Source organism: Elgaria multicarinata, chromosome 2 (assembly GCF_023053635.1).
Source record: "Elgaria multicarinata webbii isolate HBS135686 ecotype San Diego chromosome 2, rElgMul1.1.pri, whole genome shotgun sequence".
In the NCBI taxonomy this organism is placed as follows: Eukaryota; Metazoa; Chordata; class Lepidosauria; order Squamata; family Anguidae; genus Elgaria; species Elgaria multicarinata.
This window is the reverse complement of record NC_086172.1, coordinates 38,624,381-38,649,716: the sequence shown is the minus strand read 5'-3', so window position 1 is coordinate 38,649,716 and position 25,336 is coordinate 38,624,381. Positions and strand designations below refer to the sequence as shown.

At 41.0% G+C, this 25,336-nt stretch overlaps 1 protein-coding gene across 1 annotated transcript in view; it reads right to left on the bottom strand.

Moving 5' to 3' along the window:
• Window positions 1-25,336, bottom strand: part of CCDC141 (coiled-coil domain containing 141) — a 115,153-nt gene that overhangs the window by 54,170 nt on the left and 35,647 nt on the right. The window contains exons 5-6 of the mRNA XM_063116311.1: window positions 15,864-16,117; window positions 5,294-5,413 (exon numbers count right to left, since the gene is read on the bottom strand). Coding sequence (XP_062972381.1) covers window positions 5,294-5,413; window positions 15,864-16,117 — 374 coding nt within the window. The remainder of the gene's footprint in view (window positions 1-5,293; window positions 5,414-15,863; window positions 16,118-25,336) is intronic.

Here is a 25,336-nt window from a genome sequence, read left to right as displayed (position 1 = left end):
TCTTCTGTTAGAGATTGCTCTTGTCTCATTTCTGCTTCAGCACACATTTATATATTGAGAAATTTGAAGGCCACCAGAGTGCTTTCAGTAAATGAGCAAATTTCATTCTCATTTTGAAAATTTACTGGTAGAATACTATGGCTGGTTTTAAGTACCAAAGAAGACTTACAAACAAATCTGATATGTTTGATAAGGCTTCAGGCTGACCAGCCCCAATAAATGCCAAATGTCATCCTTATCTTGTATCCTTCTGTCTTTGGCCCATTTAAAATGTAGTCTGTGCTAAACATTAGTTGTCAACCAGGGTCCTAAAACTACTTAGAGCTCAATCCTATGCATGTTTAGACAGATAGAACACATAGGATTGCACCCTTAGATTACTTACAGGTAATAAGATGGCAATTAAATGGAATCCTCTTGTCAAGAATTGAGGCATGAGAAAGTCCTTTATAAACTGAATGCATAGTCTAGATTTATTTTTTGCATCTCTGTTCAGTATGCTAATTAAAATGTGCCTTTGTGGCAAATGCTTGCTTGGAAGACAAATATATAACTAATAGTGAAATGACTCGTGCAGAAATGGCCATCATAAATTTGTCCCAACCATTAGTTCACCAGTGCCAATCTTCTAGATAAATTTCAACTAAGCGCTAATTTCCTTTAACAGCCATATTAGCCTTCTGCCTATTTTATATCAAACATAGTTAACCATTTAACCTTTCAATCAGACTTTGAATGATAATACATTCCACTGATTTAAAGTCGGGAAAAAATCATTATATATTATAACCCTGAATTTATTTTCAGGGCATTAAGTATATTTAGATCTATTTGGTATTTTGCTCCTAAACTTGTAAAAATTGTCTCAACATTCTTTAGAATCTTTGCAGATAGCATTCCATTCACTTTTAAGCCTTATATATATTATTTAGTTACATAGACTACTACTAGTATTACTACTACTATTTCTCTTTCTTTTCTTTTTACAAGGGCATACTTGATGAGTTTTAAAATAAAAGGTGAATCTTTACTATCACAAGGAAAATAAGCAAATAAGACAACTGGACCAATTCCTTTCTATTTATTTATTTAGGTATTGCATTTATATCCCGCCTGTTTTCCTCCAAGGAACCCAAGGCAGCATACATAATCCTCCTCCTCTCCATTTTATCCTCACAACAACCCTGTGAGGTAGGTTGGGCTGAGAGACTGTAACTGGCCCAAAGTCACCCAGTGGGCTTACATGGCTGAGTGGGGAGTAGAACCTGGATCTCCCGACTCCCAGTCTAACATTTTAGCCACTACACCACACTGGCTTTCTATCATTGTTTGAATGTTACAATCACTACCTAATCCAGCCTTCACCAAACTGGTCCCTTCCAGATGTTTTAGACTACAATTCCATCATCTCTGATGATTGATCATATTGGCTGAGCCTGACGGGAGTTGTGGCTCAAAACACCCAGAGGGCACCATGCTGGTAAAGGCCACCCTGATCTCTTCCTCTGGAAACTGTGACCGCACTTCATGAATATTCATGTGTGAACAAATGCTCAGCCTCAATGATCAGCCCCAAGTAAAGCCTTTTCACTGGACACAATTCCACATGGGCCTCACCATGTGACAACCACAATTTATGTATTTAATTTAAAAACATAATGGCCCTGTTCAGAAGACACCTTAAACCATGGCTTTAACCATGGTGAGTAAAGCTTTCTGGCTTAACCACCATGGTTAAAGCTGTGGTTTAAGGTGTCTTCTGAATGGGGCCATTAAGTGCCTTTCTGCATTGAAGAAAGGTGCAATCAAGACAAGTGTACAACAGTGACAAATATAACGGCACACACAAAACCTGCAATGTTATGAGGCGGAAGTGGTTGTATATGAATGAGCCATCTGTCACACTTGTCTACTCTAAAGGGTAGTAAGTATGCTAAGCCTCTCTGTTGAGGCTACATGGAATCATTTGTTCAGAAGCCACGAGCATTTTTTATTATTATTACGCATAGACTAGACGTCTTCCCTAGATCAGGGGCAGGCTGTGAGCACATTGGAAATATGAGAAACTGTCCTGGGCACAACCATAAAATAGCTGCCACGGATAGTCACAAAGGACAAGTAACCTGCTGAGAGGCATTCATAGGAAATTCAGATGGCAGCAGCTAAAGGTTCTCACTTTGTTTTGAAGCAATCCCAGCTTCCGGCAAGAAAATACAAAAATATTTTGAAAATGAATATTGGGAGGAGTGGGGTGCATTGGCAGACACCAAGTAAGGTGTCTGTGGAGCACATTGGTGCTCATGGGCACCACGTCTATTCCTGTCCTAAATGCTGATTCACACAACAGCGCTGCAGCCATGCCCCCTGACTGATGCGTGATTGGCAACTGTCTGAAGGGTGCCCATATACATACACTTGTAAACATCTCTCTCTATGAGGATGGGAGTCCTGGTCCATCACAGCTCCCATCCTGGAGAGATGGGAGCTGTTTTAGAGAGCTCTATGTGCACGCAAACTGCCCCCTTTAGTCTGATGCTGACCATGGGCTTCCCTACATGAGTGATTTATTGCACACTCATGATTGGCCACAGGTCCTTTACACAATGGTGTCAACCTCCAAGGCATCTCCCACACTTTTCTCACTTTAAAAAAAATCAGAGTTAATGCAGTATTTAAATTATTGTGGGATGTCCCTAGTGTGAAAAGCCAGCATAGTACTATAATTCCACCACTAGATTGTGCTCTTTCATTGAACATAATAGCATTGCCGAGAAGGAAAGCTTTCAATTCAAAATCACATAGTCACTGTCTAAAGGAGCCAGTCGTAAATGCAGAAAGACCACAGAAGGAGAAGCCCCAATAAGGGTGTGGTTTCCCCCCTTAATGTAGAAACTCCCCATGAGTCAGCCAGTACATGCATGGGCATCTGGGGTGTGTGGCTAACATTCTAGAGAGCCTCTTCATGTATTTGATTCCAAATGCCTTAAATAGGTCTGCATTTTTGCTGCAGTGGCTCACCATGTGCACTGGGTAATTTTCTCCATGACACCACAGGACGGAACCTTTTTCTCAGACATCTGCTGAGCTGTTGAGGGAAAGGTCTGATCTGTAGTATGATCTGCTACCCATGAATTGCTTGTCACGTACAATTAGCTGTAATTTGGAATGATCTAAACTGGCCATAAGCACAACACTTTTAAGGCTGCATGCCATTTGATGGTAAGAGTTTGCTGTCCATCAAGAGCAATTTCCTACTGTTATCATGCCTTTTCAGTTTTCCTGAATTCTAAGAATGCACTCCACATAACCTGTGCTTACTAGCACTCCACGGATAGGTCATGCTATTCTACTTCTTTGCCTTCACAGCAAGTAACCTTTTAAATTGAAGTTTTCACTATTCCATTTGGCAAGAAAATTAAGTCCCTTGTAGAATTGTTGATTGATTAGGCGCATTTTAAAGAAAAAATAAAAAGTTCATGTAGATGGGGGAATAGAGAAGAAATTATGCTCTGTTTTAAAAATAAAATAATGTGGACAATTTGTTCACAAGAGGTTGTGCGGCTTTCAAAAACAAAGTGGCTAAGAAAAAAGAAACTCATCCTGTGGACGGATGTCTAGTTGCAGAAAAATGTTGAGTATGACCCAGCCAAAGTGAAGCACTTTCAAGTACCACTGAATCTAATTGGAGTGATTAACTCTCTTCCATTATCTCTTCTGGCAGGCCTATCCAGGGGAATTTTAGGATGTTTTTAGGATGTTTTAACAATGTATATTATGTTCTTAATTCAGTTTTATGTATTTTATATTTACTGTTGTTCCCTGCCTTGATCAAAATGGAGAGGCAGGTAAGAAATCATCATCATATCATCATCATCATCATCGAAACTGAAATGTCGACCAGAATCTTTACTAAAATTAAAAAAAACATACTTTGGGACAGATGTTTTATTTTAGCTGAGCATTGCCTTTGCTTCTTTAATCTTAGCGACAGACATATTGAAATGAAATCTGACACACAGATTTTGCCAAGGATGAGAGAAAACCTTGAGGAAAGTATATGTCAATCAATTTGTGAAAGGATTAAAAAAAAGAACTTTACCAATAGCAACCTCAGAAGAAACAGATGAAGAAGCTGTTAGATACACTCTTCCACTGTGATTTGTGGATCAGCCCAAAGTCCCAGTGGCCTCCAAAGTTTTTGAATGCATTCCTTAATTATTTTGGCTAATAGCTATAGATACCTTTATCCCTCCATTAATTTGTCTAGTGATGAAACCTTAACACCAATAATTTTCAAGGTATGAGTCTAGATTCCTAGAGAAGGGTTGATGGTTGTAAGACAGAACAATCTTCCATTCTTCCTCCCAAGGGCCTGGTTGATTAAGCCAGAAGCTATCACACTGGTTCTGCCAATGAGGGAATATCACAACACTGTGATATTCCCTTCGGCTTTCTGACTTTCTCCCCCAACCTTGATTTACTTCTTTATTACTCTGTTATGCTTAATTCTTTGTTAACTTGTTATAATTAATTTGCTTAATAGACAAATGTGGCAGTTCCCTAACCCTAACCCTACCGTATACTTCCTTAAGATGGGGTGACCAGATCTGACTGTACACAGTATTCCAAAGGTGACCATCCCATATTATAAAAGCATTGTGATACTTGCTATATACTAGCCAGATGTTTAATAATCCTTTCGATCCAGTTGGGGGAAATTTTGGGACAATGGGTTTATAATGTCTTGGTTCCCCACTAGATTAATTTTTAGAAATCAATATTATGTTGGCTACTTTATCATCAGCTACCTCCAGAAAGGTGGCTGATTTGACTAAGATTGCATATTTTTGCCAGAAAATCAACGTTTTCACAACTGAGCTCTTTATGAATCCTTAAGACGTATGCCATTTGGGCCCAGTGACATGTTAAATTATAATTTGTCCATTAGCACCAAACTTCATCTCTTGCAACCTCTACTTGATGTGCAGTGAAATGCTATGCATGTTTACTTGGAAGTAAGGCCTGTGTTCAATGGTGCATACTTCCAGGTAAGTATGAATAGGGTTGTGGTCTTAATTTTTCAGGTGCTCTTCCTGAAATAAATAGCTGGGATATGAGTATCTAAACAAACTGAACTTTGTATTTAGAAGACTTTGGCTTCATGAGTGGACTACAGTCCTCTGAGAAAAATATTCCTAGATCATAGATATAATAATAATCAATTAAATATCTCCCCATAAGTGATTAGAGGAATACAGTCTGGATGTTTCAAATAACGTAAGAAGGTTCTTACTTTAACCTTATTTTCCATTTCTGTGTGCTCCTGAAGCAATTCTTCATTGTCTTTTAAAGATGACCCAAGGTTTTGCTTATGGAAATAATCTTTTATATTCTGCTTGTACCAAGAGGTTATCTAAAAAAGAAAAATATTTTTGATGGTTAAAAATAATGGGTTGTATGAGCAGACTTCCATGCATGTAACAGAACATTTCCATCTCTCTCTTCTCTGAACAAACCCCCATGCCCCCAAAATCTATTTTGGAGGATCCCCCAATCCTCTGGAGACTATTTGGAAGGATCACAGAAACTGCAGGGAGGAATGGGAATCCGTTCTGCTAATGGATGCCATTCTATCAGTGGACTGACACAATGGCATTTAACCTAGAGATATAGGATTTGCATGATCACTGCAGCCCACTGTGAGTTGTGGCACATACAGGGCAGCTTTTGAATATTCAAGCCATGGCTTGTTGTGTCATCTGAAGCAGGCGAGGGTGGTTTGTTGGCATGGTTGACAAACCAGCCAGAACCCATGGGCTGTCGTGGCTTGAACATTCAAAATGGGCACCTGCCGACCGGAGAAACCCATGGCTTAAATAAGCTACAGTGGGCTGTATGGTTGTGTGAACCAGTAGCAACTCACTCTGAACATAAGAACCATGACGAATCTAACTCTTAGGTGCTTCAAACCCCCATGAACTCTCCACCATGCTCTCCAATCCCTCTATGATCACCTTGCACCCATCACCCTCGTGTTTACTAGGTAGTGGTGGAGCGAGACCCTTTTTGTTTCTTTTCACTTTAACAGCCAGTCAAGCAGCACCCACCACCACCACCACCTTCAATCCTGATAATACCTCTGGGACCATGTGCCTCCCATTAAAATGGTGGTTGGGAAGCTAGTGCTTTGCTTCAAAGTGCACTCCAACAGCCAGGAGTTGTTGTTTTATTATAATGTGAGGCTTTGCTGGTGCCAGGGGAGGAGAGTGAGGATATCTTTTGCAGAACTGTGGTGTTACAAGACACTTTTACATGGTCTTTTAGATTATGGTATTCATGTCAACCTCTGTCCAGTCAATAATTAAAAAACTCCATAGGGGCAGCCATGCTGGTGTGTAGTAGCAAAAAGGAAAAAAGAAGAGTCTTAATGACAATTGAACCCACATTAACATGGTTCACTTCAAATCAATTTCCCCTAAACACAAACATATATACACCCTAAATGACAAGTGGGGTGACTAACAATTTTTTGTGGAAACTGTCCACTTCCTTAGAAGCATGGTTACAGGCCATTTGGGTCCAAATATGAATTATTAGACAACAAACAAACAAACAAAGACACACCACACTCTGTAAATGCACGAGATGCCTGACCTTCACATATTCATTCTAGGATATGAAAGAGCTCAGACTCTTACCCACACATAGGCTACAATCTAACACAGACATTTGCATTCATAACCTCTGTAATTTTCAGCAGGGCTTTAGTGTGTATTACTGTACCGCACTGAGGACCTGTTCTGTCTTCTGTGTTAAAGATTAAACTATAAAGTATTCCTCTAAGAATATTCTGAAAGTAAACAAAAATGCTTCCAACAATCTTGGCAAATCACCTAAGGAGTTCAGCATAGCCAGGGATATAAAGAGATAATTAATGTAATTAAATTTTGATTTGATGTCACACCACAAAGCTGCTTTCTAAGTGCTTCCAATTTATTCATTTTGATGTTGTTCCACATTCAATGCCTGGTTTTATTTTTAAATCACAGTACTGGAGAAATAGAGTCATATACAGGTATGTGTATATGTGTATGTGTGTGTGTGTGTGTGTGTGTGTGTGTGTGTATATATATATATAATGCTTAGCATATCTGTAGAACTTAATACCTAAAAATTTGGTGGTTTAGTTCAGACATAATAACAAACCATGGTTGACTGTTAAAAGAATGATCAACAGTAAGACTTGCATTTGCACGCTTCCTCCTTAACTTTCTTCTTTTGTATGTGCATGTGTTGGCGGGAGTGGGATTAATTTTCAGCAAGCTAGTTTTCCATTTATCTGAGTGCAGTAAAATATGGGTTTGAGAGCTATTCAGGATCCAGGATTAAAAGTCACAGTTTGCAATCTTGGTTTGAGGACCAATTATAGTTTCCTGTCAAATAGAAGCTGGGAGCACTTACACAGGCTCCCAATCTATGACCCATTTTTTTTTCAGAACATAAATCTCATTTAGGCTCCTGTAAAGAAAGACCCTCTGAGTGCACGGAGGGGTTAGGAGCAGAGGTACCAAACACGACCCTGTAAAAAAGGCCCTTTGGCTCAGTTCAGTTCAGACGACACGTTTCTCAACCGTGGTTTTAGAGCTCCACGGTGGAGTTTTTGCACCACTGTTGAGAAATGTGTTGCCTGGAGAGAAAACTCCATCCCACAATGGAGTTTTTTTGGAAAACACTCCACAAAGAATAGCCATGCTGTGCAGAGGAGTGTTCCTGCACAACCGTTGTGTTGCGTGTTGTGCGGAGGGCTCTGTGGAGTTTTCTGTTGAGTTGACTTTTCCCACTGGCTACAGAGTTTCCTGGCAAGAGTAGCAAAAAGAACGAGTGCTGCTCTAGGAGAGCCATCAGGAGGACCAGGGGAGAAGAGAGGGCAGAGGAACTGTCAATCAAATATTGCAATGGATTTTATTCAACTCCACGGTAGCCCACAGTCATGTGACAGTAGAGTTAGAACATGCTTTGTGGAGAACAACCCTTGAGTCTTTCCACTTGCAGTTGAAATCTCAATTCTTTCCCTGACTCTTTTCATCCCTCTAATGGCCCTTGGACCAATGCCCATTATAGAGTTGAAGGGCATGGTTAATGTGTGTGTGTGTGTGAGAGAGAGAGAGAGAGAGAGAGATATGCTCAGCTTGCAGTCAACTCCTAGGCTCTGCAAGCAATACACAGATTCAGGTACCTTTTCAACAGGGTAATTTACTACTACAATGCATAAGAAAACACTAACTTCTGAGGAGCTGCATGGCAAACTGTCTCAGCAGCAAGGCCTGCACTAACAGAGAACAAGATGGGGAGAGACTCCATTTGGGACTCCTGCAAGAGCTAAAAATAGCAGGTTCTCTTAAAGTTCTGTACACACAAGCAACAGCCTCTAGCCCTTAATAAGTTGCATAGTTGCTACAACCCACTTCATAGCCCCATCTGCATTTCCCTAAAAAAAAAAAAAAAAAAAAAAAAACCAGCACACCAGGAGACTGAATAACAACACTGGACTACACTGCAGAGTTGTCTCACCACAACCACCAAATGGGAGTAATAACCCTCAGCTATTTTGTAAGACCCACACTTCCTCAGCCACAGCTCTGCCTCCTGCAAAATGGGTATAATAATTATGAACAAACTATATCAGCACACACTGTCAGGGTATTTTGTTTAATGTTTATAAACTCAAGAAAAAAATATTAATGAGACTTGGGTTAGAAAGACAATGTCTGTCTGTCTTTGGTGCTACCTTATTTTTATTTTATTTATTTTTTGGTAAACACACTAGCGACAACACTAAATTCTTGGATTTCTAAATTGTTTTTTTTAGAAGGCTACAATTATGTCCTAGCAGGAGAGACCTCAAAATGGCTTAAAATTTCCCAACCCTCCAGAGCTGATGGCGGCGGGGGAGAGAACGGACCCCAGAATAGCCGTTTTTTAAGGATACTGTTGTTTTTATGCTCTTTATGTTTTTAAACTTTGTATATTTGTTATTAATGTTTACTGTTTTTAACTTTTGTAGACCGCCCAGATAGCTTCGGCGATGGGGCGGTATATCAATGCAATAAATAAATAAATAATAACACACCCAGAAGAGTTAACACACTCACGAAGATAGTGAGTGTGTTAAACATTGCTACAACTTCATTCCTTGGCTAAAAGCACTGAAAGGTGGAAGCGGGCTAGTTTTTCACAAAATGAATGGGCAGAATAGTGGCAGCCCATTTGTCTCATATCTGGGGTTCTACAAGGACTAGAGGCTTCCATTTAAATACAAACAAACAATGAAAGCTGGGGGTTCTGGAGATTAGGCTTCATCCAAGGAGGAGCAACAGCACTGTGGACATCTATGAGTGAGACATCCCCACACTCATGTAGTTAATGTGAAGCAAAAGTGGTTGAGTACTTAGTACAGCTACGGGAAGAAAATAATAAAACCATCACAATAGACTACTGCCTACAAAAGCTTACACCAATATAGATGTGCTCATCTTTAAGGTACCTCAGGACATTTTTTTAAAAAAAATTCCTGGAGAATTATTTAACAAATGATCATCTCTGACCTTGGTCTCCACTTTGGAGCAACAAGCTATGAATAAATGAGCACAAGTGCCTAGAGTATCTATAATTTATTTGTTCTCCTCACAAAGACATGATTGGGAGCCAATAAGGAAAAAAATGCATTAATAATGGGCACGCTTGCCAAGATAATTATGTGCAAAGTAGCCCTGTCTGCCTCTTGGTTTTAATTAATGAAAAGGATTTACTGGAAATATTCAACAGAGAATGGTATGCAGAAATTATGAAGCTGCTCAGATCATTGCATTGCAATTATAAGTTAGGGAAGAGATGCTGTGTTAGGACACTAGTACCTATTCCCAGTGAGCTGCTTCTAGCTGTATCAGAGAAAAATGAAGTTGCTGCTCCTTTGCCTAAAGTGGGATCATGGAAATTCAGCAGATATCCGGCTCTATTCAACTTACCACTCACAATACCAAAGGCTCCCCCCACAAAATTCTAGACATAGTAGCCATATGAGACATTAAAACTGCATACGGGTCTGAAGGCAAATCCTACCCCCAACCTTCCTGGGCATGTGGACTCCTCTTCATGCATTTAGTGATACGGTTTGAAGGACTTTTATAAGTGTGTTTCGAAATGCTCTTATGAAACCCTTTCAGATCTTAGGGCTATATGCCTGAAGGTCTTCAGCGGAGCCAGGCGCATGGGAACACTGGGCTGCAGCTTGCGTGGACACCACTACCCCAGTGGAGTCTGGCGGCTCTGATTTCAGTGGGGATGTGAATCCATTCTGTGTTTCAGCAAAATCTCTAAAAGAAGATGCTGATACCATTTGGGGGCTCAGGGTCAGCACCTTGGCTAGCTCCTTTAGAGTTCTGGCTGGTTATGATTGAAACCCAGAATGGATCCGCAGCCCCACCGAAATGGGAGCCCCCAGCTTCCACTGCTCTATCCAACATAGACGTAGCCCTGGCATGAGCAGGCTGAACGCCTGTGAAGGCCTAGTATCACAGCTCTGTATGAGGGTGTATGGATGGGTGGAAGGTCCTAGCAAAGCTGGTAGTAGGCACGGGCCAGATGGGAAATGTAGGCCCCATTTCAAACTACTCATTAAGTATTACTAGCTATCACTCTTGCTATCAAGCATTCATATTCTGCTTAATTTGAACTCCCACCTTTGCCTCTGGGGAATGCATTTTATTAAGTCTGTTAAATTGAATCACTTAATCATATAATACAATCATAGAATAGTAGAGTTGGAAGGGGCCTAAAAGGCCATCGAGTCCAACCCCCTGCTCAGTGAAGGAATCCAACCTAACCTTTTGTGATTGCTCTCAGCCCCATTCATGTGCTTTTGTCTCATCTCTGCTGGAGATGGGGGGTGAAGACACCTTGGCTTTTTGGCTGTCTCAAAATGGAGTCAGTACTGCTCACAGGAGAGCTACTTTGTAACAAATCTTTACCAAAGGGTTCCCCTTTGACTCTACTCTACCAGGGGGACTTGGAGTATAGGCCCCCTAAAAATCGTAGGCCCATGTCAACTGCCCCACTGCCCCCCCTCTGCCCAGCCCTGGATGGGTGGAAGGTCCTGTCAAGAGCTTCATTAACAAAAATGATTTGGTGAGGCATTGAGTTCAAGCAACAGAGCTTTGAAAAAGAGGAACCTGTATGAAAGTCTGTCACAAAGAACAAAGTTTTGTGTGTGTGTGTGTGTGTGTGTGTGTACGTACTCATATGATCAACAGAGATTTGTCCAGTAAAAGATACTACCTTATTTACAGTCCTTCAAAAAAAAATGACACACCAAATAAAATTATTGGAAAGGAGTTGAAATTCTCCTTGTGGCAACCTTGTACTAGATATTACCAAAGAACATGTATTAAGAAATAATTCTTTTCAACAACATATTGTTCCAACTTATTTTGTTAAATTATTTGCCAGATGGGATTTGCAACATTGGCCTGCTTTTAACCATTCAGGAACTATCGCCAGGAAAAGAAATGTTAGATTCCAAGGTAGATCCTTGGCCTCAGGAGATGAAGTGAAATAACCACCAAGATAGTGTCACGTCGAGTCTCATGAACTGTAATTTGTGACGTCCTCATGACTTGCATAGCAATGGCTAAAGCCTCATGTTTTGTAATTCCTCCTTTTATATTATCTTAAAATGGGGATTTGTTCTCAGCTACTGGTATATAGCCAACGGCTGTGGAGACGACACTTTTGAAGGAACACAGGATTTGTCATTCTGGATACAGATCAATCTAGTCAAGAAACTGGTAAATCTAGCCCTCCCGTGGGCAATTACTAACATCTGATGGATGCTTCAGAGTCTCATAGCAAGCCCAGGAAAACGCATAAGACTTTACTTGGGGGATTTTATATAAAAATGCAAAGAACAATTTGTGATTTATAATGTACCCGTAGCGCATTACAAAACAGGTAATGTGGCACTCTCCAGGGGGCTATCTGAAGAGCTTTGAGAGGAATTTGCAATAAAGTGCTGCTGCTATTTGCATATTTAATTTATATGCTCAGGCTGCCAACTATTTCAGAGAATGTAAAACACTACATCCTTTATATATTTGTTCAGATGATTTCTATAAAATGCTGTATGACTTTTCAGTGTAAACTAAACCGTCTTGCTACTGCATGAATTACAGCCTCTTGAGAAGTTGATCATGATTTTCAGCGAGTAAGAGGAGGGGTTATAGAAAGCATAGGATTTTCTATGCCATAGAAAACATAAAACTCCACAGCTTTAACACAGTCAACCCATTCAGCACTATAAAGGCTGCATAAAGCACAGCCCAATTTAATGCTATAAGCTGTATGTGGAATATCAATGCACCTCCAGATCTCATCCGCCCAGAATGGATTCAACATTCCTTTCAGTGTCAGGAATAGAGCCTATGGAGTTGTGTGTGTGTTCGTTTATGTTCCCTTCACTGAAATTAATTTGAGGCCCCCTTGTGCACAGAAGATTTAGGATCAGGCTGGTGGCATATAAATATTGGAGAAACTTGTTTGGAGCATCCATAGATATGTTTAAACATTTGAAAATGCAGTTCCCAAAATTTGCAGATTTTACTTTTTGTTCCTTTAGGGCGAGGTAAAGAACCTCAGTCCTGTGAGCTAAATCTGGGCCTCTGGGTTTCCCGAGAGCTACACCCACTTACCCTGACTCTGACTAACCCCTTATCCCTCAGCCACCTATCAATTGATGCAGTTTTTCTCCATTCTAAAAGGTTGACATGTCTCCTAAGGCTTAGTTCGTGGCCCTAAGAGCTGTAAGATACAACATGCTGGTATTTTGGACACCGCCCTTTGGCTCAGTCCACTACTGGAATGTCGTCCCCAAGCACTTTTGGTACTTGGGCTTAAAGAGGTTCAACCACCATGTTCTAGGGTTCCTGGGCAGGGAAAATTAAATGGTTAAGAACAATTGCATAGTTTTACAATGGTATTAGTTAGACTAAGGGTAAGCAAAGGCTGCACCTAAGGATATCTTTCAGATAATATCAATTGACCTAATCCATGATCTGTCCTCAGGGACTATTTGTTGCTATTGATAATGGGGAAAAAATCTAAAATATTTTATCTGAGGTCCCTGCCTTTTTGGTACATTGCCAGTCATACATTTAAAAAAGCAGTTCCTTTGATGTATTACTCATATTTGGTATATCCCCATTTGTAATTAACACAATATGCATATCAGTTCCATGATCTCAGAAGACACCAAACTGCACCTGGTAGAAATACATAATTTCTTTCTTCAGAAATTGGTTTCCTCAGATGTTACCAGATATAAAATCTTGAACATAAATAATGAGAAGGGGGGATTGGGTTGTATCCAGTATAATTCTAGACAAGTCTACTAAAAAAGTAAGCACACCTATTTCAATGGGACTTACTCCCAAGTAAGTGCATATAGGATTGTAGCCTAAGGGTGCAATCCTACGCATGTTTAGGCAGAAAGAAGTCTATAGCTCCCAGCATTCCTCAGCCAATCCGTACAGGATAGGGAATGATGGGAGTTGTAGGACCTTCCCCCCACCCCAACTTTAACATGCAAAGGATTGTTCCCTAAGTTAGCCATGAAGTCTGCTTGCATGATAGGGCATCCTCCGCCTTCCCCCTGCAGTCATGCCATCACCACCACCACCTGCTCCCAGAAAATACAGAGTGCTGAGGGACCCTCCGGAACAGCATGATAAGGTAGTGCAGGGGGAAAGGGAATGTACCCATCCCAGTTCCACTGATGGAAGAACTGTTTCCATCAACAGAAACATTTTACTGAATCCTACCCTTTGTCTGGATCCAACCCAATGTATTTGGTCCTCTTCCTTTCCTGTACTGGGAATAATTGTATTTTTTTAAAAAAATTGCCATCATTTCAAACATTTAGTTTCCAACCATGTGGCTTAGATACCCAGTTGCATTTTAAAACTGAATTCAAGGTGTTGGTAATGATGTTTAAAGCCCTAAATGACTTGGGACCTTGATACTTGAGGGAGCGCCTCTCCCTATATCTGCCTACCTGAGATCTATTGAAGGAGCCCTTCTCCATGCCCCAACAACATGAGATATATGCCATGGTGAGATGTGGGAGAAGGCTTTCTCTGTTGTGGCACCCCGGATGTGGAATGCCCTCCCTGTGGAGGCCCATCTGGCTCTGGCAATGGCTTCATTTCGGCGCCAGGTTAAGACATGGCCTTTTAACACAGCTTTTGATGGCTATAAATATACAATAAATATACAATTCTAAAACAAATCAAACCATTAATATATTAAAACCAATATGAATTTTTAAAACAGTAAAATCCACCAGCCTGCACACTGACTTGTTTTAATTGGATTTTGCTGTTTTAAAATTTCATATTGGTTTTAATATTTTAATGGTTTAATTTGTTTTAGAATTGTATATTTAGTGTTCTATTTTATATGTATGATTTTATCTGTATGCCGCCCTGAGATCCTAGTGATATAGGGCGGGATATAAATGTTTTAATGAAATTAAAAGTAATAAAATAAATAGTATTCTAACAAACGTTTGTGAGCCAGAGTCCACTAATCTAGATTCACTGCTATTTAAGTAGGTAGGCTAACCCTATACTCGGTTATGCATATCAGAAGACCTAAAGACGGTAGTGTACATGCTTGTAACTTCGAGGCTCAACTTCTGCAATGCGCTCTACATAGGGCTACCTTTGTGCCTAGTCCGGAAATTTCAACTAGTTCAAAATATGGCAGCCAGGCTGGTCACCGGTACACCTAGGGGTGACCACATTACACCAGTTTTAAAATCTCTTCACTGGCTGCCACTTAGTTTCCGGGCGAAGTATAAAGTGTTGGTTATCACCTTTAAGGCCCTACATGGTTTGAGTCCACGCTACCTGCGGGATCGCTTTCTCCCGCACACTCAGGTCCTCTGGGAAGAATTTACTCCAGTCAACAACAACAACAAAAAAGGCTGACAACTATTACCCAGAGGACCTTTTCCTCTGCCGCTCCCAGATTATGGAATGACCTGCCGGGAGAGATTCGTCAATTTAACAGTCTTCTGAATTTTAAGAAAGCTATAAAGATTGAGCTCTTTCAGCAGGCCTTTCCAGTTGAATTTTAAGATGCCTTTTAATAATGTGCTGCTTTTAATAATGTATTAATTTTAAATGTTTTAATTATATGTATTTTATGGCATTTGCATTTATGTTGTACCCTGCCTCGATCTGGAAGGAGAGGCGAGTAACAAATAATAATAATAATAATAATAATAATAATAATAATAATAATAATAATAATTGTTATTATATTTGTTCCACTAACATCAATGCCCCTAACCCTAAAAGAGGGGTGGGGAACATGTGGGTCTACAGAAGTTATTGGGTTGCAACTCCTCCTACGAGCACCAGCTAGCACAGTCAATGGTGAGGGAAGAGTGAAGCTGCAATCCAAGAACATCTGGGGGTTCCACATTCCCCATCCCTGCTCTGAAACTTGTGTAAATGGCTGCAGGATTGACTTCAATGGGATTTAAGTGGCCTGAATGTACACCAGATTGCAGCACTCCAGTGCAATCCCAAACACACGGTTACTCGAAATTAATAATCCACAGATCTCAATGGGCTCAACCCTAATGGTAGCACAAATATTGAATCCCATCTGAATATAGTATCTGATCCGCACATAAAACCTCACTTCGCATATCCGATGAGGTTGTTACGTATGTATGTACACTGTCCTGCATAGAAATGCAGGCATACATTTAGAGATGTTTCTGTTCCTTCCTCAGATTGTACCTGATTTTCCTGGTAGTGCCACTGGCAGATTTGCATAACCTGCTCCAGTCCTCGGCGCTGCAGCTTCAAGTACTTGTCCAGCTGCCTCCTCCGGTCTTGGAGAACTTCAAGGAGGCTGTCAATTTTCAAGCAGCTGCTATGAGCTCCCTGGACAAATTCTGGATTGACATTCGGCCCATCAGCTTTGAATTCCTCTATGAATTCGGTAAGGTCATGGCTTTTGTTCAAGAGGACAAGTGACTTTTCTAAGAGCTCTGTAAAAACAAAATTGAAAAAAATGGGCACATTTTAAAATTGGCATCACAATGATATTTATTTGAATGTGTGCACATTAAAAAAAATACGCAAGTTTGCTTTCATGAAATCATGAAACTGTTTCTGTAGTTCAGCTCCGTGCTTAAATAAATATCATGAGAGTGTTGTGTGTCTGCCATCATCACTATTTCTGGCCTGGGGCTGGTTTCCAATCACTGCCGCAGGCTCTAATTGCTGAGAGCCTGAATACATTGCCGTTCTCTAACTGTTCTTAAGAATACAAGAAAAGCCCTGTTGGATCAGACCAAGAGTCCATGTCGTCCAGGACTCTGTTCCACAGTGGCCAAACAGCTGTCGACCAGGGACCTACAAGCAGGACACGGTGCAACTGCACCCTACTGCCCAAGTTCCCTGGCAACTGGATGCATGTTATAAGGGAAACCCCCACTATATTAGATGGATTCACAGAGGCATGAATATTATATCCAGCAGAGGGCACTGGTGACATTCAGGAAACACAAGCCATTTGTTACCGGATGACTTCAATGCACTAGTCTGCATAGCCTTGGGCAGGATTGACAGCTCCCCCAGTCCAAAATATAGAGTACGTAATTTGCATAATATGTCAATGGTATTTACATACATTTGCACATCATCTGCATGATACTTGCTCAAACCATCTTACTCGCTCAAACTGTCTTTCATTTCGAAAACAAACAAACACACTACATGGCCATTTGTAGTGCACCGCCTGAGCACAACGGTTCAAATTATATTCTTACAAAAACAGATAAAAAGGCAGAGGTCAAAATCGGAGCGCCAGCATTTTAGCTCACCTTGGCAGCACAATGTGTTCAAGTCATTCACATGTTCATTGCTGCACAGCCACTCTTACCAATTGACATTCTCCAGAGTATTGACAAAGAGAAATTATCGCAACCATTATTGCAGCCGATGAGAAGTCTCTGTCTCTTAACAGACAGCAGACAGCATGTAATTTCCAAATGATGAAATTATTTCATAATGCAACTATCTATCATGAGACCATTTCTTGCTTTATCTCTGAAAGACATCTGTGCCTTCTTGGGGGGAGGGGAGGGCCTTGTGTGCAGAAATACGGGTCAAGCTCAAGCTAAAATGAGAACACACAAGTCGTTTGACAGAAGTGTGACTTTTTTTAAAAAAAGTCCAGTGTTGTTGTTTTTTAAAAGTCACATGAGAAACAGCACTGAATCACTTGCACCATATAAATCTGGGTCCTCAGCAGCCAACATTTTGCAGCATAATCAGGGGTAATGAGAGACTTGTAATGTCAAGGCTGGGGTAGAAATTCTGGCAGGATCTGGACTACGGCAGTGGAAGGTGGTGTCTCCAACTTTGGTGGTTCTGTGAATCCATTCTGGGTTTCAGTCACCAGCCAGCACTCTAAAGAGCTATCCAAGGCCTCAGCTAGACGAGAGGGTAGTAGGGCGATAATTTTGCAATTTTATGATTGCGAGATCATCACCCTGGTCTACACGCGGTGCACAACATAGCGGCCGCCATTTAGAATTTATTTTTTAAATGAGAAGGAGCGCACGTGGGAAAATCATGAGTATTTTTTTTTAAAAAAAACCTTGCCTTCTCCCCACCCCACCCCGGTGGGCACAGAGCTCCTGAGGAGCACTGTGCCACGTGCCCAGTTCTCAGCTCCTCGCGGTTACGCATGAGGAGCTGAGACAACCTGCGACGCCCGGCCACACATTCCACGATCTTGGGATCAGCCTGGGACCGCAGAAAAACCAGGCTAGAAGGGTAGGGCAAAATCCTGGGGAAATGGAGGGATCATCCCTCCCTGCTCCTGGGATGCCCTGTGCATCATGTGAACACACAGGGAAGATCCCGGGACAGTCCCTGGGATATTGCTCTGTCTAGCTATGGCCCAAGATGCTGAACCCTACCCACCCCAATAGGTTCAGCACCTTGGATAGCTCCTCTAGAGTTCTGGCAGGTTCTGACAGAAACCCAGAATGGATTCACAGCCTGACTGAAATTGGAAGCACCAGCCTCCATTGGTCTAAGGTGGAAACAAAGTTGGGTTATTTCCAAAGCAAGAGCCCCCTTCAGTTGTTCTCTCACACGATTACCACCTGACTGTCCATGGTCTGGGCCTGAAGCATGGAATGTGTGTAAAGAAGGCTCTCTGCTTCAGACCTTCCCAACCAATGCCTGGACTGTGACAGGAAGCAACTGCAAGGATACAACAGACGGGATGGGGTGAGGGAGCATGGCCTGCTCTTCCCCTCATGCAATGGGCACCGTGTGAGCTACTAAGGGCATGTCTAGACCATGCCTTATCCTAGGGATCGCCCCGGGATCATCCCTGTGCATCCGCATGACGCACAGGGGATCCCGGGGGCAGGGAGGGATGATCCCTCCATTTCCCTGGGATAACCGGGATGGATTTTAGCCCGATTTCCCCCAGAGTCTAAGGAACATCCCGAGACTGCAGGAGGTGTGGGTGGCCATCCCAGTTCCTCATGAGTAAACACGAGGAGCCGGGAAATGGGCACGGAGCTCTTCAGATGCTCCGTGCCCTTCGGCGGGGAGGGACGAGCGTGATCGGATTTTTTTTTAAAAAAAACTTACTTTTGCATCGGAGCACTCGTGTGCTCACCTTCAGTAAAAAAATAATTTAAAAAATGGCAGCCGCGACATCCCTTGTTCCTTCTGTTGCACGTGCCATCTGTCCAAAGGGGAGGATCTCGTGAGCATAATAATGCAAGATCCTCCCCCCTCCCTCCCGGAACGCCGGGAGGTGTAGACATGCCGTAACACCCAAATGAAATGAGATCTTATTGTACCGTGGCCGTGTGTCCTCTTTTACAGAGAACAGCCCTTTATCTGAAGAGCTGCCAGAGGACTATCCTCTATTTTAAAGGCATTCACTAGAGCTGTCCTTTCCAAGTCCAGTTTAAAGATAAAAAACACAAAAGGAACAGCTGTCCCTCACCAGTTAGCACCTGGACACTAGACTGAGCAGGCAGACACACTATGGTCACAGTCTTTCACACTATGGTGAGATGTACTGGATTTCTACTTAAATTATCATAATTATTTCTACATTTGCATCTATACATATAAATTAACATGTGCAAATTTCATGCAAGTCTTTGTCCCTTTTTGTCCTCTTTTTGGTTAATGCATTCCCTCTTTTTTGGAGTTTCTTAAAGACCACTCTATCAGGAAACTCTGTTATACAGACAGAGGACAACAAAATAAACAAAATTGGAACCTTTCCCTCCTCTTTACACCTTTTACTTTCTTTCTCCCCTTTTTTTCCTTTGGGGTTTTAGATGGGTGATGCTGACAGGTTTAGGTACTGTTTCATTTTACTTTTAATAGATGTGTAGTTTGAGAGAGAGAGAGAGAGAGGCTTCATAGGAATTCAAGGTAGGTCGCATCCTCAGGAAAAGGGTCACAGAATAGATAGAGTAAGAATAGGGAGAGGCAAGCGGAAAAGTATAGGGAGACAAAAGTGAGACAACTACGTTGCTATGAGATGGAATTGTTAACCACGCTCTTCCTGCTTCCTTTTGCAAAGGTTTCTGGGAAGCTTGGCTCAATGAACAATTAAGCTAGATATGCTTAATTTGCATATCTAATTTCAGGCTTTTATTTATTTTAAAAGAATAAAAAAACAAGTTACCTCAAGACTGTGGTAATAATACCCATACTTCATTAAGAACTAAGATATTTTCTCCTTACCAGCTTACCTGTTGATACAATCTTATTTGATTGCCACACAGTGAACAATACAAAAGACAATTTTAATTACATACATGACTACCCACTTTCTGAATCTTTCTCTCTCTGAAAAGTGTAAAAACAAAGAATAAAAGATATCAGATATCAACTCTTGCCCCTTTGGGAAACAGCCATATTCTTCAAGACCATTATCCCTGTGGCAAACAATTTCGTATGATTGTTTTCAGTGATGGACCTCTTTTTTGCAATAGCAATCAATCACTATCAGGTGTTCTAAGGCCAAATTGCTCTGTGATGAGCGCTTCACACCAATGAAGATTGAATTGAGACTACCAAACTCATATTAAAGTGACCAGGCTTCAATTCACTATTCTGTCTTCTTACATATGATTCAAACCACTTGCTTTTCAAGTAGCTAAAAAAAAAAAAAGTTTTTTTTTTTTTTTAAAAATGTAGGATAAAAAAGATGAAAGTTATTATTGTTGCACCAGCCAATAGCAGTTTTCATTCACTGTAAGTGTAACATCTGATTAAAACTACATGACTAAATTTCAAGGTCAGAGGAGGAACAGGGAGCAACAAACTCATGAGGGATTAGAAAGGCTTTTAAAATGGACTTCAATTGTGCTTATTTCCACAAGATAATGATTTTTTAAATAATGCAATGCTCTAGTGTCCTATTTGGAAATCATATACTAATGTGGAAGGAATGCTATATGAGAATACTGTATTTATACAGATTAATGATGAAATGTATGGATTTCTTAATGCCTGACATAATTTCTTTCACATAGAAGACTCGGGGTATAATCCTGCCAGTGTTTATACAGAAGTAAATTCCATGGGATTACTCCTTAGTAAGAACATGTACTTATACTGCCTTATACTTGGTCCATCTAGCCCACTATTGTCAACACTGACTGGCAGCAGCTTTCCAGAGTTTCAGATGAGATTCTTTTCCTCGTCCTACATGGAGAAGCCAGGGATCGAACATGGGACCTTCCGCATGCAAAGCAGGTACTCTTTCACACTGAGCTACAGTCCCAAGTTTGTAAGTAAGTATGTTAGGATTAATCCCATAGCTCCATCACACCAGCGATTTAGTGCACTCTCACCATGCCTGGTGTGCAGATTTGCAGCAGAGTACTCGCATGACGTTGTGCCTATCCTGCTGACACCTGACCTCTTCCCCAGCCTTTTCCATCTTTTCCTAGAAGGCCTAAAGTCTGGATTATTTTCTCTAAGTGTGTTTTCCTTTTTTGGGTGTGTGTGCTGTGATGAAAGCCTTGCTGTTGACTTGAATGGATTGCATCAGGTCCTGGCAGGGAAAAGCGATCCCTCCCAGCAGCCATCTCCATGGCACTGCTCAGAAGACACCTCACACTATGGCTTTAACCACGGTGGTTAAGCCAGAAAGCTGGGCTGTGTTCAGAAGACACCTTAAACCATGGTGAATAAGGCAAAAAGCTTTAGTCACCATGGTTAAAGCCATGGGTTAAAGTGTCTTCTGAATATGGCCTGGCTTCCTGGCTTAATCACTGTGGTTAAAGCCATGGTTTAAGGTGTCTTCTGAATGGGGCCCATGTCTCAGTATAAAACCCAAACCTTGCATCCCAGGCTTGAAAGCATTTTTAAAAAATTGTACAATGCCCAAATCTCTGCCGAGACAGGATTGTACTCCCTCGATGCCCCCAAAGAGCCAGACTAAAGGGTCATTCCATTTTTGCCAGGCAGAAAGGCCGTCTGGTTGAAGTACTCATCTGACAGGACCTGCTTGTATATCTCTTATTAAAGGGGGGGAGGAGAAACCAATGAACTAGGGTGACCACAAGAAAAGGAGGACAGGGCTCCTGTACCTTTAACAGTTGTATAATAAAGGGAATTTCAGCAGGTGTCATTTGTAAGCATGCAGCACCTGGTGAAATTCCCTCTTCATCACAACAGTTAAAGCTGCAGAAGGCTTGCCCTCTTTTGTATCTGGTCACTCTAGTATAGTTCCTGCAGCTTTAACTGTTGTGATGAAGAGGGAATTTCACCAGGTGCTGCATGCCTACAAATGACACCTGCTGAAATCCCCTTTCAATACAGGAGCCCAGTCCTCCTTTTCATGTGGTCACCCTAAATGAACTGGAGGGAGAAAGAGAAGGGGTGAGGTGGAGTGGAAGAGCAAACAAGTGAAAGAGCATTGAAGGTAAAAAAAAAGTGGAGGCAAAGGGGGGGAATTACATGTGATGGAGCCCTAAAATACAGGATAAATACCAACAAAATGTTGCTGGATTAGGGCCATAGATTTCACAGGAGTTTGGTTTAAGTTGGTTTGTTTGTGCTTTTTATTTTATATTTTGTATTCGTGTTTTTAAATTGTTGGTTGTTTTCATGCTTTTCATGGTTTTAATTTTTGTGAACCACCCAGAGAGCTTCGGCTATTGGGCGGTATGAAAATGTAATAAATAAATAAATAAATATTCAGCACTGTTCATGTGGACCTTTTATGTCTTCTCAGAACTCAAATGTTTGTAAGCATATTCAGGATGTGGGGTGGAGCACTTTATACACCTCCAATCCATCAATTGGGGCCATTCCCACCTCCATGGCTCCAACTCTTGCTTCAATCTAGTGGACTTTATCAATTATCTTCTGCTGATTGAGTCTCAAATGGTACTATGACCACCTAAGACATTTCCTTTCTAGTGAGCCTTTGATTTACCTTATATTTGCCTTATTTAGTCCTGGTTTGTTAATTGTAAAGTTTTCCTTTTATTTACTAAGCAAACAGACCTGACCACCATTGTTTTTTAAAAAAACCTTTAAATATCCATTGGCTTCTCTGTGCAGTTTTTAAAAGCCAAGAGCCCAGAAACAGTATTTTGCAGCGTTTACAAAACAGATAGCGTGCAGAGCATATAAAACAGCTATTGTGTGGGGCAGAGTCATCCTAAATGTCTTGATGCAACATAAATGGGTCTGTGATGGCTGCATATTTCTCTCCAAGTTGCCAATTGATTGCCTGCAGCTTCCTTTTAGGCTGCTAATCCACCTTCCCAGCACAGATGGACAACAGCACTCAGCAGGCAAAATGATACATCACACAATTACACAGAGCCAGAAACGGATCATGCTTTCCCGTCTCATGATGACATTACCTGGATCAAGAACAACATTTAGGTAGCAGCAGTTAAAATAATTCTCTCAGGTTGTGGAGTCCCACTATTCCATGCACAGGGGCCTCAGCCATTGTAGATATGCCTAGGAAGACGTTCAAATCCTGACTGGAATGAACCCAGGCCTCCTGTTTCGACTGGCAGCCCTATATAAACTTATTGGATTCTGTAAGCCACAGTCCCTAATACCCCATGAGAAACTTCTTGCTACCAAGTCAAGACTACTTAGTCATCCCTGACGGATCCTGCTTCCAGCGCACTTGGCTCCAATTCTCCCTTTCTATTTGCATTTCTCCGCTTCAGACTTCCACAGATACCAGCTTGAGTTCAAGTCCCCAAAACCATGATAATTGCCTCTCCCAGCAAAATGTATGCCAAGACGAGTCTACTGAACTAAGATCAGCTGCCAGGTGGCTTGGCCAGGGCTCTTGCCAATTTGCAGACTTCAAAAATGTGCAGGTTTTAATGTCCTTTCCCATTTGGATGGGGAATACGTTGCCATTTGGAACGTATTTGCTATCAAATGCAAAAACATGTCATCAATATTTGGTTTAGTACCATGAAGCCATATCATTGCTTTATAAAATTCATCATTCAAATTTGAATGTCAGTTTCCGTTGAAATATACCGAATTTCACATTTGCTGGCAAATTTGCAAAACTTATCCCGCATCCACTCCTCTGTGGTGCCAATGACAACCAGTACTTCTCTGCTTTATGATATACATAGTTTACTGTACAGAATTAAGATAGCCATGGGGTCAGCCTTATTTGTACTGGGTTGGATCCAGACTTAGTCTACTCAGAAATGACTAAGTCCCATTGTTTTCAATGGGCCTGCTCCAAGTATCCAAGTTTTGTTTATTTTTATTGAATTGCACTTATATCCTGCATTTATTCAAGCAATGCTTGGCAGCATATGTAGTTTCCCTGCCCCATGTTATTCTCACAACAGTCCTGAGAGGTTAGGCTGAGAGATAGTGACTTGGCCCAAGGTAACTCAGTTTCATGGATGAGTCAGAATATGAATCTGCCTCTCTCCGGTGCTAGGCTGATATTATATCTAATAGTGTGACACTCTAATCCAGGTAAGAGAAGTTTCTGTGGTTTGATGATTGGAAGACTGAGGTGAGGAATTTGTTAAACAAATGCTTTTTTAAAAAAAAGGGGTGGGGGCAGAGGAAATGGATGGAGAAAACAGAGCAGGGTTGACAAACTTATGACCTTCCAGATGTTTTGGACTTCTACTCTCATCAGCCCCAGCCAGAGTAGCCAATGGTCAGGCAGGATGGGAGTTGTAGTCTAACATCTGGGGGTCAAATAGAGGATTCATAATAAAAGGAAGATGAAGTTCTTGTTTGTAGCTTGAAGTACTTCTATTTTAAAAAAATATTTATTTGAATTTTATAACATATACAATAATCACACTACATCAACTCAATATACCACAATAATGAAATTAAAAAAAACTTATTAAAATCATATAGTAATATCGCGTGCATCCCACCCCCTGGGACCCTTATTCTCCTTTCCAAAACTGTAATGTATCCTGCGATGGTTTACTCCCTTTCCCTTTTCTAATACAAATTTAACAAATGGTCTCCAAATCTCATCAAAGTCATTTTGCTTCAGCACTCCTCCCTTAACTTTAATACTACTCGTGAGTCTGTCATTAATAGCTATATCCCAGACTTCTTTATACCATTCTTCTATTTGATAATCCCTTTGTTCCTTCCATTTCCTGGCAATTATTAATCTAGCTGCAGTTAATAAATTATTTATTAATTCTTTACTATTTTGCGTACATTCAACCCCTTCATGTATTGATAACAGTGCTGTCCTTGGCCCTATCTTTAGCTTCCAGCCCATTATATCATTTATATCAATACTATTTGCCAAAACTTCTGAATAACTTCACAAGTCCACCATATATGGAAATATGTACCTTTTTCCTGACATCCTCTCCAACATTTTGCAGAATACTTTTTATCCATTTGATGTAGTCTTACTGGTGTTAAATACCACCTCCATATCAATTTATAATAGTTTTCCTTTATTCTTACCGACATATTCTTTAATAAACGTTGGTTCCATATCTTTTCCCACTCTTGACTACTCAACTGTCTTTCCATATCTTGATCCCATGTCATTTTATAATGTTCATGCTGCTTTCCCATTCCCAACAATATCTTATATAACGCACTCATTATACCCTCACTAACTAGCTTCAAGTACTTCTAAGATCAAAACAATGGCCCTGGAAATGACTTGATATTTCATTCCTCCTCCTTCAAAAGTTGTAAGCAGCATT